At 52.7% G+C, this 19,855-nt stretch overlaps 1 protein-coding gene across 1 annotated transcript; it reads right to left on the reverse strand.

Moving 5' to 3' along the window:
• Positions 1–721: 721 nt before the first annotated feature.
• SENP1 (SUMO specific peptidase 1) lies at positions 722–14,120 on the reverse strand. The gene is made up of 16 exons (XM_032204704.1): positions 14,007–14,120; positions 13,104–13,197; positions 12,819–12,978; positions 11,459–11,615; positions 11,148–11,251; positions 10,823–11,070; positions 10,608–10,662; positions 10,245–10,283; positions 10,068–10,152; positions 9,676–9,822; positions 9,312–9,443; positions 8,715–8,918; positions 7,784–7,863; positions 2,234–2,318; positions 1,750–1,845; positions 722–1,159 (listed from the first exon to the last, which is right to left on the reverse strand). The coding sequence occupies exons 1-16, from the start codon at positions 14,118–14,120 to the stop codon at positions 1,097–1,099; spliced, it is 1,863 nt and encodes a 620-aa protein (XP_032060595.1). The 3' UTR covers positions 722–1,096.
• Positions 14,121–19,855: the final 5,735 nt, after the last annotated feature.

Genomic DNA, 19,855 nt, shown 5'->3' on the forward strand with positions numbered 1-19,855 from the left:
CCCCAGGCAAAACATGTGCAAAATATCACGGAGAGAGGAGCGATTCATCCTGCTCAGCTGGGGCTGTCCGCACAAGGACAAAGGTGGCAAGAAGCCGCGGCCCCAGCTCCTGCGAGGAGGCGAAGCCAGGGCGGAAAAAACGCAGACTTTGTTCTCTGTCGCTCTGGAAAACGCTTGGAAATATATACAGAACAATTCAACGTTGGCTCTACTCTACAGTAAGTCAAACTTGTACCTGAATTTCCGTAAACACTTGATGCTAAAGAACCGGGAGATAAATTCCTCAAGGGGGAAAAGCAGCTCCGCAAAAATGGGACCAAAGTTTCCCCCCCCCCCCGGAGACCCCTCAGCTCCTGGAGGATGCCCCCAGCCCGGCTGTAACCTCAGGAGGTGACAACAGGCAGAGGTTGGGGTGGGCGAGGAAATGCTGGCTTTGGGGACGGAGGGGAGGTGATGCAGGAAAGGGCAAAGCAAAAACCACTTCGACCAGTGAAAAGGAGTCGAGTCCCACTTCCCGCTTCCTCCCAGCGACTGCTGGCCCAGCCCTCTGCGGGATATCCGTGCTGGTGTTCAAGCAGGGCCGCCTCTGTGGGCAAAACCCTCCCAACATCCACCCCCAAGCACATTTTTGCCCACCCCCAACCCACTCGCAAGCCCCCTCGGTGCAGAGCAGAGCATCCAGAACCACCTAAGTGCTTTCTCCTCCCCTGCAATCCCCCGCCCCGAGAGTCGCGCCGTCGGCGGCACAAAGCTGGCCGCAAAGGGCTGAAAAAGCAGAAAAAATAAAATAAAAAAAAGTTCCTCCAATGGCCAAAGCTGCCCCCTCAAGTCTCAGCACCTGAAATTGCTTGTAAAAATAGGTCTCGGAAATACAAAAAAAATAAAATAAAAAGGCAAGTGTGCTTCTGAGCATTTCTATTGCGCATTGGTCCGTGAATGGTGTTTTATCAAAAATATCTTACAGGAGTTCGTTTGCTGTTTCTTTGACTGAAGCCCTGGGCAGATCCACGCTGCCATGGCTCAAAACTGCTGAGCTGGGCAAATTTGGGCACTTCTGATACAATCTCGCAGGGAAGCAGCTTTCGGCACAGCGTCATCATAGCAGCTTGCGGTGCAGGATCTCCCAGGCCATTCGCTTTCGGAAATAGGGCATATGTTGCTTTTTGGGGGGGGAAAGAGAGAAAAGAAAGAAAAGGCACATCAGCCCTACAGGACCACACGTCTAACGGGCGCTCTCCTGGGTGCAGCCTTTTTGGGGGCAAGGTTACTTTCAGATTATTTAAAACAGCACAGTGAACGAGATGGGATTTAGGTAACAACTTTGATGACATTCTCTAAGCAAAATAGTAAAATAATCACGTGTGGGATACCACAAGGAGGCTGACAACGTCAAGTAACCTCAAAATTTCTTTGGATTCAGGCCACAATGCCCTGCTTTCACTGCAACTATGGCTGGGTCCTGTTAGGGGTTTGTGAGCTATCACCAGCCCCATGGGTGACGTGCCCCCACGCGTTTCAGCGTAACAGAAGGCCTGAGGATGGCTTCTGAGGAATTTTGCATGGTATAAAGAACTGCCCCGGTGCCTTGTGTCAGCTCAACTCCAAGGAACGTCAGCACGATCCGTGCAGAGGAGCCTTAAACCAATGGAGAAGGGAGCAAAGGGCGCTTGGAAGAATGAGAAGGTGCCCAAGTGTCCCAAACCCGTGCCTCTCCCCTGAGCACGAGGAGCACAGCGGGGTGGGGTTTACCTGCGTGAAGTTGATGGGCTTGTCTTTGGTAATGCAGTCAGCGTATTTGCAGGCAAACATCCCACAGTCGCTGCCGTTCATCTGCTGTGGGATCTCCTACGAGAGGACACAAACCCAGGCGTCATTCCCCGAGGAGCCAGAGCCCAGGTGTCAGCTCGGAGAAGCAAGGAGCCTCTCCCAAACGAGCCCTAACGAAGCCTGGGTGGGTGAATGCCCACACGAGTAAGGGGAGCTGAGGGCAAGCCTCGTGCAGCAGGGCTCGAGGTGGCACTGTGGCACCCCCTGGGCCTCCCTCCCTGCTTCCACGCAGGGCTGGATGGGAATTCCAGCCTGCCACAGAAGCCTTGTGATTTGCTCACCCCCTAGAGTTACCACGAGAACACGGCCACCAGAAAAACCAGCCAGGAAAGGTGCATCCAGGCCAGGGACAAAAGCAAGGACGAAGCCAGACCCCTTCTCCACACCTCAGACTGTGCAAACCCACCTGACTCTTCTTGCTCAGCAGCGACCAGCCATTAGTGTCGAATTCTTTCCTTTTCTTGTCAAGACTTTCCTGTTTTAAGTATTGCCTGTAGGAACGAGAGAACAAAAAGGCTTACTTAGAGGAACAGGGAAAGCCAGCCAGTACACTATATGTCAGTTTACCTAAAGTGTCCTCTGCCATGTTTGCAGAATTAATGCAAAATGGAAGTCCAATATTTTCTTCTCGGTACTGGCCATTTTAAAAAGGGCTCTACAGACCCGGGCTTTGAGGCAGCCAAAAGAAGGACCAAGCAGAACCTAAAAACCCATCCAAAATAAGTACCTGCCAAGCAGAGAGTCAATACCACAAACAAACCAGCGAGCACAAATCTAATTCATCAGAGAGTGACTCAGAGCAGAGAAAAGCTCGGCAGCCACTGGGCTGCCTCAAACTCCAGCCAAGGGAGCGCTGTACTCGAGAGGAGATGTCCGAGACAGCCTCCGACAGCAGCCTGTGAATCGATGCCTCTTGTCTTTTGAGGAGCTTATTTAGCATAAACATAGACAGCAGCAAACGTGTCAGCATCCCAGCAGCTCCCACACAGTCGCCCTGTGTGTAGGGCAGCAAACACACGTCGTGGAGCTCCTCTGCAGGCTGGCGGCAGGTCCGACACGCTGGCAGATCTTCTCCCAGAGCTCTTCACCTGGGTTTCCCTTCCAGTACTGACCTGAGGCTTCCCTACCATGGCAGGAGAGATCGAGAGCGCTTTGGAGGAGAGGCAAAGTGGGGCAGGTGAGCCCAGTGGCTCTGATCTTCTCCGGTCATGTCCAAGAATGGGGGAAGAGGGGAGGTAGCCACGGGCAAAGCCACAGCGCAGCCAGCTCTGAGATGGTTTGACAGGACGAGACTCGAGCAGGGAACACAAGCAGGAGCAGCCAGCTGTGTCAGGGGGATGTCAAATGCCTTCTGGAAGCCTTCAGCAGAGGAAGAGCCCCACTGCCAGCCCCATTCCTGCTCCTAGAACTGGAGAACAAGGAAAGCTCGCGGGTACTGCTCCATCTCCTCCGCCCAATGAAGCTGCCACCAGATTGGCCTAACTGACACCCCCTGGAAGAACAGAAGCAGAGTGGTTTTGTTTTTCCCCAAACACCTCTGGGCTAAGAGCTCTGCCTCTCTGAAGACATTTAGAAACTCTCCAAGACAACGCACAAAGCGTACCCAGGTAACTGCCATGCTTTATCCCTTGCGGATATGAACGCCTTAAACCATTTCCCTTACTGGGAAGTATGGAAAGGGGGGCTCAAGAGGGGCACTGACACAAAGTTTGGTTTGAGGGAGCCCAAGGAGACCCCGCTGATGGGCTCAGGATGTTCCTCGGGGCCATAATGGAGCCCCCAGCACTGGCTGCTGCTGCCAGTAGGCGATGTTCAGCTCTGCAGACACCCTCCGTTCATCTCAGTTACCAAAAGGACCAAGAAGATCTACAGAAACCATCTCCTTCACGTCTGGCATCTTCTTGGAACAGTTTGAGGACTCTTCTCGCTGCTGTGGCTGCAATCAGACAGCTTGGAAAGGAGAAGCAGAGGATTCGATGCTGCTGGCTCGAGCAGAGGGGTCAAGAGAGCACCTGGCATGGCAAGAGGCGGGTTTGGCCGGCAGCGCGTGGAGTCGTGCCATGTCCCAGCAATCTGATCCACAAAGGCTTGGCTAAAAAGCATCCTGCCATTGGTAAACTCCAAAAAGAGATGGGAGAAGGGGGCGAAGTGACCTGCAGACAAGCCCAGAAGATGCGCGGTGCCACCCCAGTGCTTATCAGGGGACATTCAGCATCGCAACTCCAAATAAGCCAAAAGAATAAAGAAAACTTCAGGCACGGCAGAGAAAAGCTCCCCCAGACCCGGGCAACAGAGGACAGACAGTGACCTCTGAAGACTTGAAGCACCCAAGGACAGGCCCCTGCCAAATTTAACGCCACTGCTGTGAAACGTGCGGGTCCTCAAGGGTTCGGGGGGCTGCTATCTGCTCAGCGACCCCGACTCTCCTGGGCTGCAGACCCCAAACACCCAGGGGCTGCTGAACGAGGCGCAAGAAACGGCAGCAGAACCACGCAGCAGGCTCTGAACACGGAGCCAGCCCCTTTCCAGCGATCGCATCTCTAGGAAACAGCCAGAAATAGGCTTTGCTGGGTGTTAAAGTGCCGAGGAAGGGAGCCTCCCTTCTGGCAATCCCCCGAGACCAGATCGGGTCCAGACAAGCGTTTTCTATCAGCCTTCATTAGCCGGACACACGCTCCGAGCCCAGTTTCCCAGCACAGGGGCTGCTGGCTGCCAGCAGCTGCTGTAATTGCTCTCAGGAAGCTCCCCGCTCGGCTGCTTTGACTCCGCTGCAGCTTGGACAAGACAACCTCAGCGGGGGGCAAATCCCACAACAGAGCAACTTCCATTGAGAGCGAGATGTCCCCGCATCTCCTCTCCAAAAAAAAAACCCTAACGGATGGAGGAGAAACTCCTCACAACTCGGCCAAACGAAGGCTGAGCTGACTGTCCGCACCGCGATACGAGCACGGTGCAAACAGCAATTAATTAACAGCCTCGTTTCAGCAGCCACGAACAAAAAGCCTGGCAATTACGGCCTGCCACAGAACCCACTCGAGTTCCCAGCTGAAAAAGGAGCAGTGCAGCACGGCCTGCTCCGCTTGCAGGTGGCAAACAGGGAGCGAAGCTGCGTGGATAAATAGAGGGATGCTTCGTAAAAGGAACAGGGACGAGCCACCACGCGATGCTGCAGCTCTGTGCACACGGAGAAGGGGTGGGTGCAAGCACAAGACCCAGTCTGGCAGCAGGAAGAAACCTGTGAGGTTTGAGCTGAGCTCCAGCATCTGCAGCTTTACCTGCAGCTGTCACAAGCCACAGCTCCAACACTGACAGGAACGCAGCAGCCAGGGCTTTGAGTTCTCTAGAAGAGCAAGGAAAGAACTCGCTAGGCACAGCTCACGCCAGTCGTGACCAGGAGCAATCTCCAGCAATCTAGCGAGCACCACGTGCACGGTGTGAGAAATACAGTCCTGGTCCTGCCTAGGTGACACGCTGAATGATTTTTTTTAAGGAGAAACAGGAAAAAAATGCCTTCACTTCCAACCGCGAGACAGCTTCAGGAGGTGGAACTTAATTGTGCCAGGCCAACTTTGTCAGGACCTCAAGAAGAGAAGTTTGACACTGTTTTAAACATGATTACTTGCCAAATCAGAAACCCACATGCCTGACACCCCCCATCAAACACTGAGGGCTTTTAAATCTCATTTTCCTAAATCTGGAAACGGGTTTTTGCTCTCCGCAGCTCACACACACAGAAACCTGAGCAGGTGCCTCGAGGAACTGTTGAAACCAACAGCACACTGCTAAATGCCTGAGAGCCTTGAAGCAAAGGGCATGCGAAGGTAAGCACTTGGAGGGCTGCTGCGAGCAGCAGATAAGATTTCACAGGCACCATCAGCGTTGTGTGCCCCATCCCCTAAGCCTTCCTCCAGCCCTGGTACACCAGAACCAAGCTTTTAGCAAACTGACAGGTTTTTATCTGCTCCAGAACAGACACCCAGCGGAGCCGGGATGCCAAGCACCACGTTCGCAAGGAGAAACCCCCACAAAGCAGGGCCAATTTTCCTCAAAATCCTCTCCAGGTCTCCCAACCGAGCCGTGTGAAAGCCCAGACACTAAACAAAGCGCAGCAGCCAGGCCAGCTACCAGCCTACAAACATCTGCGGTCCCTGTCACGCCCAACGGCCATTGTATTTCATCAGATTCCCTCCTCGTAAGACGTGGGCTAATTACAGACACTCACCACCTTTAGGAAGCTCTAAAGATTGAAAGCATGAAAGGGTCACTAACCATGAATAGGACCTCCGTCCCTTCTTCCCGGTGTGATCCTCCCACTGCATTCAACCAATAAAAGCCTCCTAAAAGGAAACAGAGGGAAAACAATTACGTCCAGGGCAACAGTGACCTGAAATCCCGGGTCTCTACCACTCAGCCTGCACCTCGTGTCCTCTGGAGCTCTCTACAACCAACCTGGGGACCTGCTTCCTCATCCCAGACCCCTCAATGAGCTACAGACGGGACTCCTGGGTCCCCCGCTCACCTCCCAGGTGCTTCACTTCACCGGACGTCCCTGCTTTCTTCCTCGGAACCACAGAAATTCAGGCTGAAAGGAGCCGATTTCACCCAGACCATCCCTGCCCCAAGGCAGGCCAGCTCTGCTCACACCATCCTCCGAGAAACTTTGCACGCAGAGGCAGCACAAGCAACGCAGCGAAGCTGAGACAGCTCTGAGCCGTTTCTAAAGATGTCACACATTTCCTTTCCGTGTCCTCCCTTTCAACCAACACCACAACACCGTGGAAAAGGGGAAAACGGCTCCTTGAGCAGTTATTTAAATCAGCCCAGCATGCACAGAGCACCTGAACTGGAAAAGGCGCTAAGCAGACTGGAAATGATTAAGCGGCATTTGTCTCCTGTCTGCCTTCATCATCGTTAACATTCCTCGACTGCATGAGTGGCACCGCGGCCGACGGCCTCAGCCTCGCGCCACGAGGCTCGGGATCAGGTTCCCAAAATCAGCGCCGGAGCAGAGCCGAGACGAGAAACAGAACCGAAGGACGACCCCGGGGTCAGCAACGCGGGCTCGCGACTGCGCCTCGTTAAGTCGCTCTGGAATCCGATCGGTATCAGCCCTACGTGACGAGGAGCTTTCGGGAAGAGGCGTTTCCTCCTCCTCCCCTGGGAGATGGGGCTCGTTTTTATCGCATTCCTGGAGCTCCTTCCAAACGTGGGACAAGAGAGCGTCAAGCTGGCCGGTTCTAGACGAGGCAGGCGCGCTCATCTCTTCGACATGAGGTCAGGAGGGCCTGCGGACAGCTCCACTCCCACAGCAAAGCTCAGGAGGGTGAAAGCAAAACTTCTCTGCGGCTTGAACCCAGGAAGAACGGCTTTCACCAGCTCCCTTTGGAGGCTCTGTGTGCCCTGCGAAGTCCTGGTGGAGCTCAGCATGAAGAGACCTGGGCAAAGCTTCATCCACGTCCTGATGCGACTCTCCCGCACCCTGCAGGTGCTCCCATGCTCTCCAGAAACTCCTCCTGATCCTCGTCACAAGCAGGAAAAGCCTTCACAGCCAGGAGACGCCGCTCCTCCAAGCAGCTGCAGGACAAGCAAGGGACCCCTGGTCCTCAGGGTCTGAGAGGCTGCTTTCCTTCCAAAAATGATGCCCAGCAAGACTGGGAAAGCTCCAAGTCCTTAAACAGAGCGGGTCTGAAACCTGCTTATACCTACAAAGGTAACACCAGCCTCACTACGGGATCCTCTGGGAGGAGGAGGCTGGACAGGACTCTCCTGCAGACCAAATTTGCACTGTGTGAGCAGTGGGTGGTGAAACAAAGCCAGGATGTTCCCCCGACTGCCCCTCTCAGGGCCAGCAGAGGGGCTGAGCTGTTCCCACCACAGGGTTGTCGCTTTGCGACCAGAGCAGAGCAAGAAGCCGTCTGATTTTTGAAGGGGCACAGCTCAAACAAGCGTTACTCACAACAGGATCCTGCAGGCTTCGCTGTTTATTCCACCCATGGAGTCATAGTAGGTGATGGTTTTCTTCCTGAAGTCTACGACCTACACAAAGAGAGATTCGTTAGGGAGGCAGGAGGCAAGGAGCTCGTCTCCTCGCCCGGACGCACGCTCTGCCAAGCTCAGCCTTGCTAAAAGGCAGGTCAGAGATTGCTGAGGGCTTCGACCTTCCTTGGCACACCACAGCCCTCCCAAACTCCCCTCCCTTGCTGCCATGTTATTTAAGCACTCCAATCTCTACATCAGGCTCTCCTCAGAGCACCCCGGTGAAACACAAGAGCGCCGTTATCTGCATTGTTAAAGCCAGAGACGCAGGGATACGTTTACAGCGGGCTTTGCTCCACCTGACGTCTGCACCCTGGGCTGTTCTTTGGGGCCCTTCGCTCCCTTTTCACATCCTCGCCCACCTCTCTGCCTCGCTGGGCAGCTCACCAACGCTCCCAGGACTGAACCAGAGCGGGCTGAAAGGCCACGCGGGATCTGGTCCTGCTCGGGGGCCAGGAGAAGGGACACAGGAGGTGGAGAAAGCCGCGCGGTATCATTCGCCTGAATCTTTCTGAAACGATCCCGTGGCAGCGTCTCTAAAGGCGAGCTTGTGGGAATGTGGAAATGAGATCTTTCTCCAGAGAATAAGCTAGCCTAACGTGAACTTCACAGTTACCTGTTTTTTTTTTTTCTAAGACTGTTTAAAGACTGAAAGACACCAGAAAGCTACAGCTAGCTTTTCACTCACTTCAAATCTTGTTTTTAGCCACCAACGTGCATTTCTCCCCCCACGCACAAACACCTGACAGCTGCCTCTCTCAAGAGCCAGGACATTTTTGATTCAATCACAGGTGATTTTATAGGACGGTCTGCTCCAGCTACGGGCTGTCAGGAATAACAAAAGCACTCACTGCGAGGCACCAGTGCACTCCCAGATGAATAGGCACCAGGAGGAGATCCACGGAGAAGATATCTACTTTCTTAGTCCACCTTTTCACGGCCTGGTACCCCGCTGTTTTTAATTTGGTAAAGAAGAAAGTATTGAACGCGTGAACTGTCGGCAAGCCCTTTTCTTTGCTCCGCTCCATCAGCAAATTCATGTAGAAGTTAATTATCTGGGAAAGAAAAAGCAAGAGTTGCTAAGAAATTACTTTTGCCTCCACCGTCACTCTGCAGACCTGTCTCTCGGGGGATTTACAATAGCTCAAAAGCCCTGAAACCTGCAAAAAAATCCAGAAATGTTTAAGCGCACAGACCCCAACACTAAGATTTACATTTTATCCCCTGATCACATCCACTGGCAGTCCCATGCATCCCAATATTATTTTTTCAAGTGCCTGTTCTACACAGGGATTTCCTCCACAGATCAATAACTCCAGAGCATGAAGCACAGCCCACGTGTCCTGCTCTGACTTCCTCAGGCAAGGAGGAGGCAGACATTTGCTCTCTTGAACCTACTTCTAATTGCCAAAGGACAATGCCTCGATGGCACAGGACAGGCTCCTCACCTCGTCGTTGAGCCAGTTCAGATTATTGAGGGTCTGAATGTCCTTCCGAGTGATTGTTAACCGAAAAGCTTCGCTGAGGACCTCATCCTGGTTCCCTCCTCGGAACACGTTCTTGATTTCCTTCTCCATTTCCTACAGGGAGGACACAAACAGCATTGGAAGGGAGAACTCCTGCTATTCCCATCACAAAGGCTACACGCAAACCCACATTTGCTCTTTGCTCCTCATAAACTGGCTACAAAACACATGAGAAAAGGGAACAGCTGTCTGTGCCTACACACAGACCTCAAGAAACTGTATTTGTATTCACAACTGTTACACACACAAGTGTCTGATTCCATCCACCAGACCCCTGCAGATTTACCTCGGTGATTTCAGGGAATTCCTCTTCGCCATCAGCTGATTTCGCATCCTCTTTCTCTTCTGGGACCACAGTGACGGGGATTTCCTTCTCGAGGGGTACTCGAAGGTTCAAATCCACCAGATCCTGCACCGAGTGTTCCTGCAGCCGCTGCGGAAGAAACCTTCAGATTAGACAGCACCCAAGGGAGCCACCTCTCCAGGGCTTGTGAGGAAGCTATGGCAGCATTTATCCTGGCCACAGGACTACTGAGAGCCTTGCCATGGCAAGGAGAAGCAACAAAGACACCGGAGCTGCAGGAGCAGATTTTTGCCATTTTTCTCTTCTCAATCTGCCTTCTGCTCCATGCTTTGACGCTCTGACTCAGGCTGTTTGTTCAGTAACTGTTTTCTTACCTGGCTCTGCAGCTGTAGGGCCAGTGCCTTCTGTTCTTCAATTTGCCGCCACCTCTCCCGAGCTCGAGAATCATAGACACTAGTCCTGAGAAGCAGAGTTTATGTGAGCAAATCGGTATTGATTTCTACACGTCCACACTCACGACAGGAAAAAAAAAGCAGAAAACATCTACTTACAATTCTTTGATCCACAGTTCTGCCTGGAAGAACGGGGGGCTAGAAAGGGGGAGAAGGACACGTGTAAGTGCTCTCCTGTACATGGAAAGCAATTACCTGAAAACTGATTTGTAATATCCCAGGATATCCTTATTCCAAGAGTGGTAAGAGCTACAGACAGATCTGACAGTGATTTGCAGCCAGGTCTCCAGAAGGAGGTTAAGGCATCACCCTACAGCTCCTCTATCTATGGCAAACTGCTCTGTCTTGGTAAAACATCCAGTCACCTTCTTTCTACTCTGCAATCTCACCTCTCAGCAAAACCAAAAAATTTGGAGTGAATTCCCCCCTGGCTTCCTCCGGATGCCATCTCCAGACTCTTACCTTGGAGCTGGGGTTCTGGAATCCTTGACCTTGAGCAAAATGACAGAGTCTGACCCTAAAAAGAAAAAGATTAAGGAACGTTGGTATCCCCACAATCACTACCGCCTTCCCCAACTGCTGCAGAAGCCCAGACACGGAGAGGGAGGGAAAAAAAAAGTGATTCTGCCTTTTTTTTTTTTTTTTTTGATTGCTTGTTTGCTGTTGTTGGTTTTTACCTTCAGACTGCGTGCTAGATGCTGGTACATTTTCTTGGTGCTGCTGGGCAGTGGAGTTTGGGGACTCAAAGATACTGGAGGAATAGCTGGGTGGGGAGTAGAGCGGAGCTTTGTGTGACGGCTGCTCCGGTGCTCCAAGAATGCTGGTTGAGGAACTGGCTGGTGCGATGCTGGGAGCTTCAAACAGCTTCGAGTTCTTGCTGGGAGTTTCTTTCACTATAGTTTTACTGGAATTTGAACACCTGGACCTAGGAACGGGAAAAAGTAAGTTCCCGTGGAATCCACGCGATGACACATGCTGGGGAAGAGCCTTTTGCATACTCACAGGTGGAAGGGGAATAGCGAAGAAGGCTTGGACGTGGAGAACTGTTTGCCCGTCACCACCTGAAGCAACTGCCTGTAGATCTCTCGCTCTTCCTCCCGAACAGTCTGCAGGGAAACAAGCAGAGCCCTGTAGCCAACACGATTCAAACAGCGACACCACACACGCTGCGGAGGCACACACAGACACCCGTGGAAGTGGAAATTTGACTGCTGCAAGCACATCCAGACACCCTCAAGAGTTCACCCATCAGCCACGATCCGATTGAGCACAACTCGAAGTCCAGAGCTGAAGCTCTCGGCCTTTCCCTTTACCTCTTCCGCCGTGCTGATGAAGCGCCGCGGCGTCTTCTTGGGGCTGAGCAGGCTGCGGCGGCACGGGCCGCTCCAGGAAGGGCTGGGAGCGGGTTTGATGGGGAATGAGGCATGGCAGTGGTGGTTCGACTTGCCTACGAAGCTGTTGGGCGTCCCGCTGCGAGGGGAGAAGGAAAAGAGCTCCTTTCACCTCACCCTTGTTTCACTCTGTCGCCTCGCTCTCCTCCAGCCCCTCAATCAGTCAAGGACCAGGCTACCCCGATTTTGATCAGGAACCAGCTTTAAGAAGGCAAATAAAACCTCACCTGGGAGCTGCAGCCCGGCTCTCAGCTCGGCCTGGAAGCGCTGCTGCCAGCGCTTGATGCCGGCAGGTGGCACTGCGAGGCCGGGGAAGCCCAGCCTGCAAACCCCGGGCGAGACCTTCCCGCCAGATCCCACAGCTCCCCTCTTCCAGCCGCGTCCACAAAATGGCTGAAACCCGTCTCCAGGCACAAAAATCATTCTTTTTTTTTTTTTCCCTTTTTTACACGAGGAGATGCCCTCCCTTCACCCTGCCTCTTCTCACTCCCACAGCTCACCTGACAGCCCGTTAAAAACACAAGGGCTGACTGGGAATTTCTCCCATTTAATTTAATTTCACACGTTGCAACCAAACCTTCTCCATTACAGGGATTTTCCAGAGGAACGAGACTTGCCCTGACCTGGAGGCACCACCCTACCGAAGGGGCTAACGGGCACATTTTCAGCACAAAACCACACGCTTTGTGCCTCTCTCCTGACCTCCCATGGGTGTAACTGCTCCAGTCCCACCTGGGCGCTCCCAGAACTCCGAGGTTCCTCCCAAAACCACCCCTTCCCTCTTCCATCACACCCGCTGAGCCTCACAAAGAGGCTCACAACATTCAGAGGGTCAAAACCTTCACACTGCTCCTGCTTTTCTTATCACACCTCCAGCAGAGCGGCCAGGAGAGGTCCCCTTGGCCGGTCAAAGCCCAATCTGCTCTTTCTCCCCCCCCCAAAATCGCAGCATCCCACCTTCCTCCATCCTAAACGGCCCCATCAGGGTGCCTGCAAGACACCTGGACTTCTGCACGGGCTCAGCAGCAGCCTCTCACGTTACCTTCCACAAAAGAGATGTGACCCCACACCACGCACCGTTTCCGCTCTCAGAAACACCGCCTGCACCCTTTAGGAAGCCCCTTTATGGGGCGGGTTAAAAACAACCCAAAAGCTCCCAAATCAGCGCGCCAACCGCTCCCGCTGACACCAACTCACCGCCAATTCCCACCCCGAACTCGCTCTGAGTACCCCCAGCAGGCTGAGAGGGGAAAATTCCCCCCCCCCACGGCCCCGCACGCACCTGGGGATTTTGCGAGCCTCGAGGTAGGAGCCGCGGCTCAGCCGGGGCTTCGGTGGTGCAGAGCCCAGGGTGGGCACCAAGCCCCTCCACTGCCCGTTGGCGCTGGACCCAAAGCCTCGAGGTTCTGCTGCTGGCCGGAAGGTCTCGGGGCACGGGACTTCTGTGGGGAGAGAAACAGAGGGGTAAGGAGTTTATGAGGAGGAAATCTTCCTCCCCACGCTGCTGTGGGGAAGGAATGGGTGAAAAAATAATGAAAAAACACTCTGAGGTTGAAAACTGTCCTACCTGGTCTGTAATTGAGAGCGCACGAGGCATTTCCAGCAGGGCACGCGAAGCCGCCGATCTTGTTCGGTAGAAACTGCGTGGAGAGATCACAGCTCTGCATCAGGAATAAAGCACAGCTCGGAAATTAAACCCCGGGGGCAAGAGGGCCACAGAGGGAGGCGATGACGAGGGGCTGCTCCTCTCCCTCCTCGGGTTCCAAACCGTTACAAGCTCTTACTAACGGTTAGAAACGTCCCTTCTGTCACCAGAGGAATAAAATGGTTGCATACAGTGGCTTAGCAGGGCAGCACCTCGCTGTCAGGGTGCTGCTCGCCCTCCCACCCCCACTAAATCCCTCCCTGCCAGGAGGGATCGCAGTTTTAACGAAGAGGAGAAAGATGAGCTTCGTTTCCATCTCATTAAAAGCCAAAACCTGGTTCTGTGGCCACGCTGGAGATCCTGATTCCAGGAGCCAGCAGCTCAGGAAGCGCGGGGTGTTGCCACCACGGGGCACTTTGCACATCCACAGGGTTTGGAGTGGAACAGGGCGGCTCGGCTGGATGGGACCCCAAAAAATTGAGCCCCCCGGCCTCCTCCAGGCCAACCAGATGCTGAAGCAAACAGGCACAGGGCAGCAACACCAATGGGGTCGCCTCCCGGCCCTGCTGGCCCTAGGCTGGACAACCCGAGGCTCCTGGCCTCTCCTCCCGCCTCTGTCCCAGCCTCTCCACCCCTGTCCCGTCCCTACCACCCTTTTTTTATGTCTCAGAGCCCAGAATCGTGTGCGTGATGCTTGTGGTGAGGCCGAGCAGCGCCTGTGGCACCCCAAAAGGACCCAAAAAGCAGCAGAATCCCCAAAGGGGGGAGCCCCAAAGGGTCTCGTGGTGGTGGTGGAGGGGAACGGGGATGAGGCGGGTGACAAACCTTGGTGTCGGGCTGGCCCAGCGCGTCCCGCAGACCGGCCCGGGGCTGCGGGGGGAAGGCCTTGAAGAGCGAGCCGTGGTTGGGGTGCGCGGCGTCCCTGGCCTCCATCCTCATCGGGTCCGGGTCTGCTCGGGGGAATAAAAGGGAAAAGGAGGGGGGGAGAATCAGACCCTGAGAGATGTGCTCGGGGCCGCTTATGGGAATAAAAGGGAATGGGGGGGGAGAATCGGACCCTAATAGATGGGCTCGGGTTTCTTTATGGAAATAAAAGGGAACGGGGGGGGGAAACAGGGGGGTGGGACGGGCCCTGGTGGATGTGCTCGGGGGAATAAAAGGGAACGGGGGGGAAACGGATCGGATCCAAACGGCTGGGAGACGGAGGGGGGGGGAACCGGGGGGAGAACCGGGAGGGGGGGGAGCCAGGGGGCCTGGGGGGGACCAGAGGAGGGGAGCTGGGGTGGCTGGAACGGGAACCGGGAGAGAAAACGGGGGGGGAACCGGGAGGGGATGGGGGAAACGGGGTAGAACCGGGGGGGGGGACCGGGGTAGGAAGCGGGGAGGGGGGCTCGGGAGGCCCGGGGGGGGCCAGGGGGGGAACCGGAGAGGGAACCGGGGGTTGCGGAGGGGAAACCTGAGGGGAGAAACCGGAGGGGGGGCCGTGGGGGGGGAAACCGGGGCCCTCCCGCCAGCCCCGGGCCGCTCCCCGCCGCCCGGCCCCGGGGGGGCCCGGGTATAACGGGGGGGGCCCCAAGCGGGGCCCGGTCCCCGCCGCAGCCCCTCCCGGCCCCCCCTCACCCCGCTCCGGGCCCTCCTCACCGGTCCCGGTCCCGGTCCCGGTTCCGGTCCCTTCCCGCTCTCACCGGAAGCGGAAGCGGCCCCGGGGCGCCCGCGCGCCCCTCCCGGGCTCGGCGGCGGCGGCGGCTGCCGGCAACGAGGCGGGCGGAAGCGGAAGTTGGCGCCGCCGGAAGTGACGGCGGATGCGGGAGGGGAGGGGGGAGAGGGAGGGAGATGGGGGGGAGGTCGCCCCCTGGTGGTGGGGAGGTCCCGGGAGGGGTCTGGGGGGGGTCTGGGGGGGTTTTAGGGGGGCTGGGGGGGGCAGGGGGGGTTTATTGGGGGAGGGGGGGCTCTTAGGGGGGGTGGGGTGAGGTTTTAGGGGGTCTGGGGGGGTTTGAGGGGGTCCATTGGGGGAGGGGGGGCCCTGAGAGGGGGCTATGGGGGGCTGGGGGGGGGGGCAGGGAGGTCTGGGGAGGGGTCTTGGGGGGGTCTGTGGGGGGCTCAGGGGGTTATTGGGGGTGAGGGGAGCAGGGGGGGTCTGGGGGGTGTCCTGGGGGGGGTTATGGGGGGGCAGTGAGGGGCTGGGGGGGTCCTGGGGGGGTCCTTGGGGGGGCTATGGGGAGGGGGGGACCCGGGGGGTTCTTGGGGGGGGGCTTGGGGGAGGCAGTGGGGGTCAGGGGGTTATTGGGAGTGCACAGGGGGCCATATGGGGGCTAGTGGGGGTCGATGGGGGGTGTTCCTGGGGAGGGGGCTATGGGGGAGGCCATAGGGGGGCTGTGAGAAACACTCCGTAGCCAATAACTTAGGCTCAGGCGAGGATCTCAGTGAAGTAGTAATTTATTCGCGATTGCAATGGCGGGCGCCCCACAAGCAGGAGAGAGCGCATCTACTAGTTCCAAAACACAGTTTATATACCTTTTGATGGCAGGACCCTCCCCTGTTTCCCCACTGAGTGGGTAATCCAGATTCACAATCTATCTGATGCTTCACAAACAATGCATGGCCTTCAGTCGCCGGCCTGTTAAATTTCAAATTTCTTTTGACATTTTTACTGCTTGAAGTGGTAATGTTTCTTCACTTATCTGACTTGACTTGACACCGTGATTTTCACCTAATTGTCCTAAGGAGTCTGATTGTCTGCATTTTACAAGGTTGCCTGCTAAACTTTTCTTATCACTGTAAGCATATCTCAGTACCACATTCCCTCCTTCTAAACAATGTAACTCTGCAAAAACAACATTTCTATTCCCACAATTCCCCCCTTTTCTTTTTTTATAAACTGTTGATTTTTGCAAAAACTCTTTTTATTTGTATTTATTTATTTATTTTAAGTGTAATTTGGTAAATATCTTCCTCTTCACTTTCTTTGCTCTCCATTTCCTCTAATATCATTTTATCTGAGTAGGGTGGTGGATCTATGGTCATATGTTTCAATAATGTGGTTTCAATTAACCGCTGGACAAGTCCCCTTACACAGGGGATAATGCAACAGCCAATAGCTGTCAAAACTCCTGCTACTATAATTGAGGATGTAAATATGGACGTTACCATCCCTTTCCATTTACCAAACCAAGATTTCAACCATCCTGTGATGGAAGTGTCTGCTCCCGAATTTTCTGCCAATTCATTGGCAAGGGTGGTAAGCCCTTGCAATGCTCTTGTTACTGTGCCATCCGGGGCAGTATTGTTACGGATAAAAGTACAACAGTTGCCCAGCATCACGCATACACCACCCTTCTCCACAAGCATCATATCTAATGCTATCCTGTTTTCCCAAGCCATTTTGCTGATGACATCTAGTTGTTCAGCGATTCCTCTCATCGCATCCTTGGTATAATTGATGAATCTCTGCTGATTATAATAGAAATAATTAATCCAATCCACATTTTTATTGATTGTTACCCACCAGAACAGTAACTCAAACCCTGCAGCAATTTAATTTCTGGCTTTATATTCATCCCGAACTCCTCTAGGTACCCCAATAGAATCTATGTATACTCTATCATCAAATGATATTCCTAAGCCTCCTTTATTTCTTCTGGGTATTTGTGATGTTTCTCTTTCAAATGCCAGGGTGAAGGGTATAGCTGATTGAACAAGTGCACAAGTGCCTTCCCAATTAGATGGTAGGGTGGACCGTAAGATCTTCCCTCCACTGTACCACCAGAGATCTGCCCTGGGGATCTCTAGTCTTGAGCAGTTTCCCATCAAGTCCTTGGTAGCACAAGGCAAATTCTCCCAGATGCCAGGTAGCACTCACACCCTGCCGTGAGAGGCAAGCTGTATGGTTACCTATAGCTGTAGAGAATGCAGGGGGAACTGTGATATTGTTATCATGCAAGAAACAGCAAAGAGAGAGACTTACAGGCCTCATTTCCCCAGGCAGTCTTTTCTTGGTACAATGCAATCATACATTGCATCCCTTGGGAGTCTTTGGTCCACCCCCATGGGAAGGGCACTATCTGGGCAATCGGTCATCCCGAGGCACAAGCATAGCAGTAGCTACGGTTGAGACTCTGGACAGTATATTTGACCCATTCTATCCAGGCATTCACATCCCCATACCCTGTTTGAATCTCAAATGTTTGAACTGCCACATTTCAGAGGGCCTCCTGTTTACTCTCCTGTTTTCTCCTTGAGTTTCTCCCTTTCTCTGATGGCAATAGAGGATTGTTTCCATACAGCTATTCTCAATCTGGCTGTTGGGTCTCTTCCAGTTATTTGTTCTTTCTGCTCAATTGTCATTGGGCATTTAAATCTCCACAAGCTAACACCTCACAAGCATCAAACGTGACGGCTTGTGGTACATAACCCTCTGTCACAGTCACCCATATTTTGATGGGGTATCCCGTTTTTGCTATTATCTGGTCATGCCTTTTCCAAGTTACCAATTGACCGAGGCCTTCTCTGAGGCCTAGAATCTCTAAAAACAAAATTAGTAATCAATTTTTCCCTGTCATTATTTTTAAACCTTAGGTTTCCAAATAATTATCGATACAAAAATAAGATGTACACTACTACTATAACAACCCCCCCCTTGGGAGCACTGCAGTTCACTATAGGTCTGTCCTTTCTCTCAATCACAAGTCACACTCGTTAGTTACCTGTGAAAATAAAAGGTTAGTTTACAATTGTAAGCTCTTATCCTGCTCAGAGTCCACTACGAGATTTTTTTCTCTTCAATTTCAACTTCCAACAAGTCTTTTGTAGGAACAGCTTCCCAGGTACTAGCGTCGATGGATGCCTTCACTCGAGTATAGTGAGTCCAACCTTTTTTCGCAGTTCTTACGGCTGTTTCAGCGGTTAGTAATTGTCCTTCCCATTCAGGCCGGAGTTGACTCTTTCCAGGTCCGAATCAGGACCCAGTTTCCTGGATGATGGTGGTGAATGGGGAATTCCAAAGGTGGGGTTTGAGCCAACAACCCACAGGTCCTGAGAGATGACAAAGAAGAAGACAACCCCAGAATACAGTTCTTAAGGAAACTCTCTTATTTTAAATTGTGGTATCTCATCCCTTCTGCCCAGATAGGGCAATCTGAACAGCATCTCATATGGTGAAATTCCTATATCCTTTCTTGGTGCTGTTTAAACCTGTAGGAGTAAGCATTTTACCAAAGGAAGTTGGGTTTCTAACACTAGTTTAGTTAATTGCTTCTTTAATGTCTGATTCATTCGCTCCACCTTCCCAGAAGAGGAGGGGTGCCAGGGGCTGTGAAAATCCCACTCAATCTCTAAGGCCTGCTTTAACCCTTGCAGTAAAGCTTACACCCATCTAGTCACGTGGTCAATTAGGACAAACAAGTAACTCAGTAAAGTTTACCTGTATACTTTGGAAAGGTCAAACCCCTGGCTCCCGTCCCCCTCTAGATGGGTTACAGAAGACCTTTTTATTTACCTTTTGACATATGGTACATCCTCTATATATGTGCTTCCCTAAAGTGTATATTCCTACACAGACATACTTTCTTAGCACAACATCACACATTGCTTGCACCTCCTAATGACTCTTCTGATGTAAAACAGTTAATATTTGCCTCATTATCACTTTATTCAGCATTTCTCTCCCATCAGGGAGTATCGATTTTCCTTCAGACTTCATGGCTCCTGATTCCTTAAAAAAAAATCTTTCTTTTAAAACTTTTTAGTTCTTTCTTAATTTTCAACAATTCCCTGAATCCTCTCTGCATTTATTCTGTTTTCCTTCAGACATTAGATGCCTTAAATACCTGACTTCTCTTTCTCCGTATTGTAATTTATTTATTTATTTATTTATTAATACTCCCAAGCCCTGCTTTCCCAGAAAGTTGAATAGCTTGTTAGTAGCTTCCTTCACAACTCTTTTCTCCTGTCCTGACAATAGAAAACGATCCACATATTTGTTAACATTAATACCTCCTTGGGAGGTTGCAATTGCTCCAAAATCTCTTTTTTTTTTTTTTCTTTTTTTTTTTTTTTTTTAGATCTTACCCAAATAGATAGGTGGCCCTGTAAACCCCTGAGGTAAAATTGTCCACCTATATTGTTGCTTCCGCCCCCATTTCAGGGTCTTTCCAGTCAGAGGTGAATATACATGTATGTTTGCTCTCAGGGCCAGAGAGCACTCCATTAATAACGCTGTTATTCCAGTCTAACAATTTACTAGTTGAATGCCCAATTTAATCATCAAATCCCTTCCCAACAAATTAACAAAACCCCTTGCCTTGGGTACATACAATAATTACCCAGTGATCATTTTATCCCCTAGTCTCAGCTTGGTATCCCCCCCAAAGTGGCACTGTTATCCCAGCCCCACTTTTTAGGGTTTCATTAGTTAATTTAATCCCTGATACTTTACAGGTCAGTAATGACCTATCTGTTCCCCAGTGTATTAGGTTTGATGGCAAGGTTCGGGGGCTGTGAGCAGGGGGGTGGGAAACTGCAGTGGCAGCCCCCGTGAGAAAAAAAAACCCGGAAGCCTCCCCGTGACAGATAAGGGACAATTTCATCTGGCCCTAAGGGGCCCACTGCTGCCCAGAGCCAAGCCATGAGCAACACAGTCCGTGCCTCTGTGAGAGCACATCCACGAAAACAAACAA

The sequence above is a fragment of the Aythya fuligula genome, chromosome 29 (genome assembly GCF_009819795.1).
Source record: "Aythya fuligula isolate bAytFul2 chromosome 29, bAytFul2.pri, whole genome shotgun sequence".
Classification (NCBI taxonomy): Eukaryota; Metazoa; Chordata; class Aves; order Anseriformes; family Anatidae; genus Aythya; species Aythya fuligula.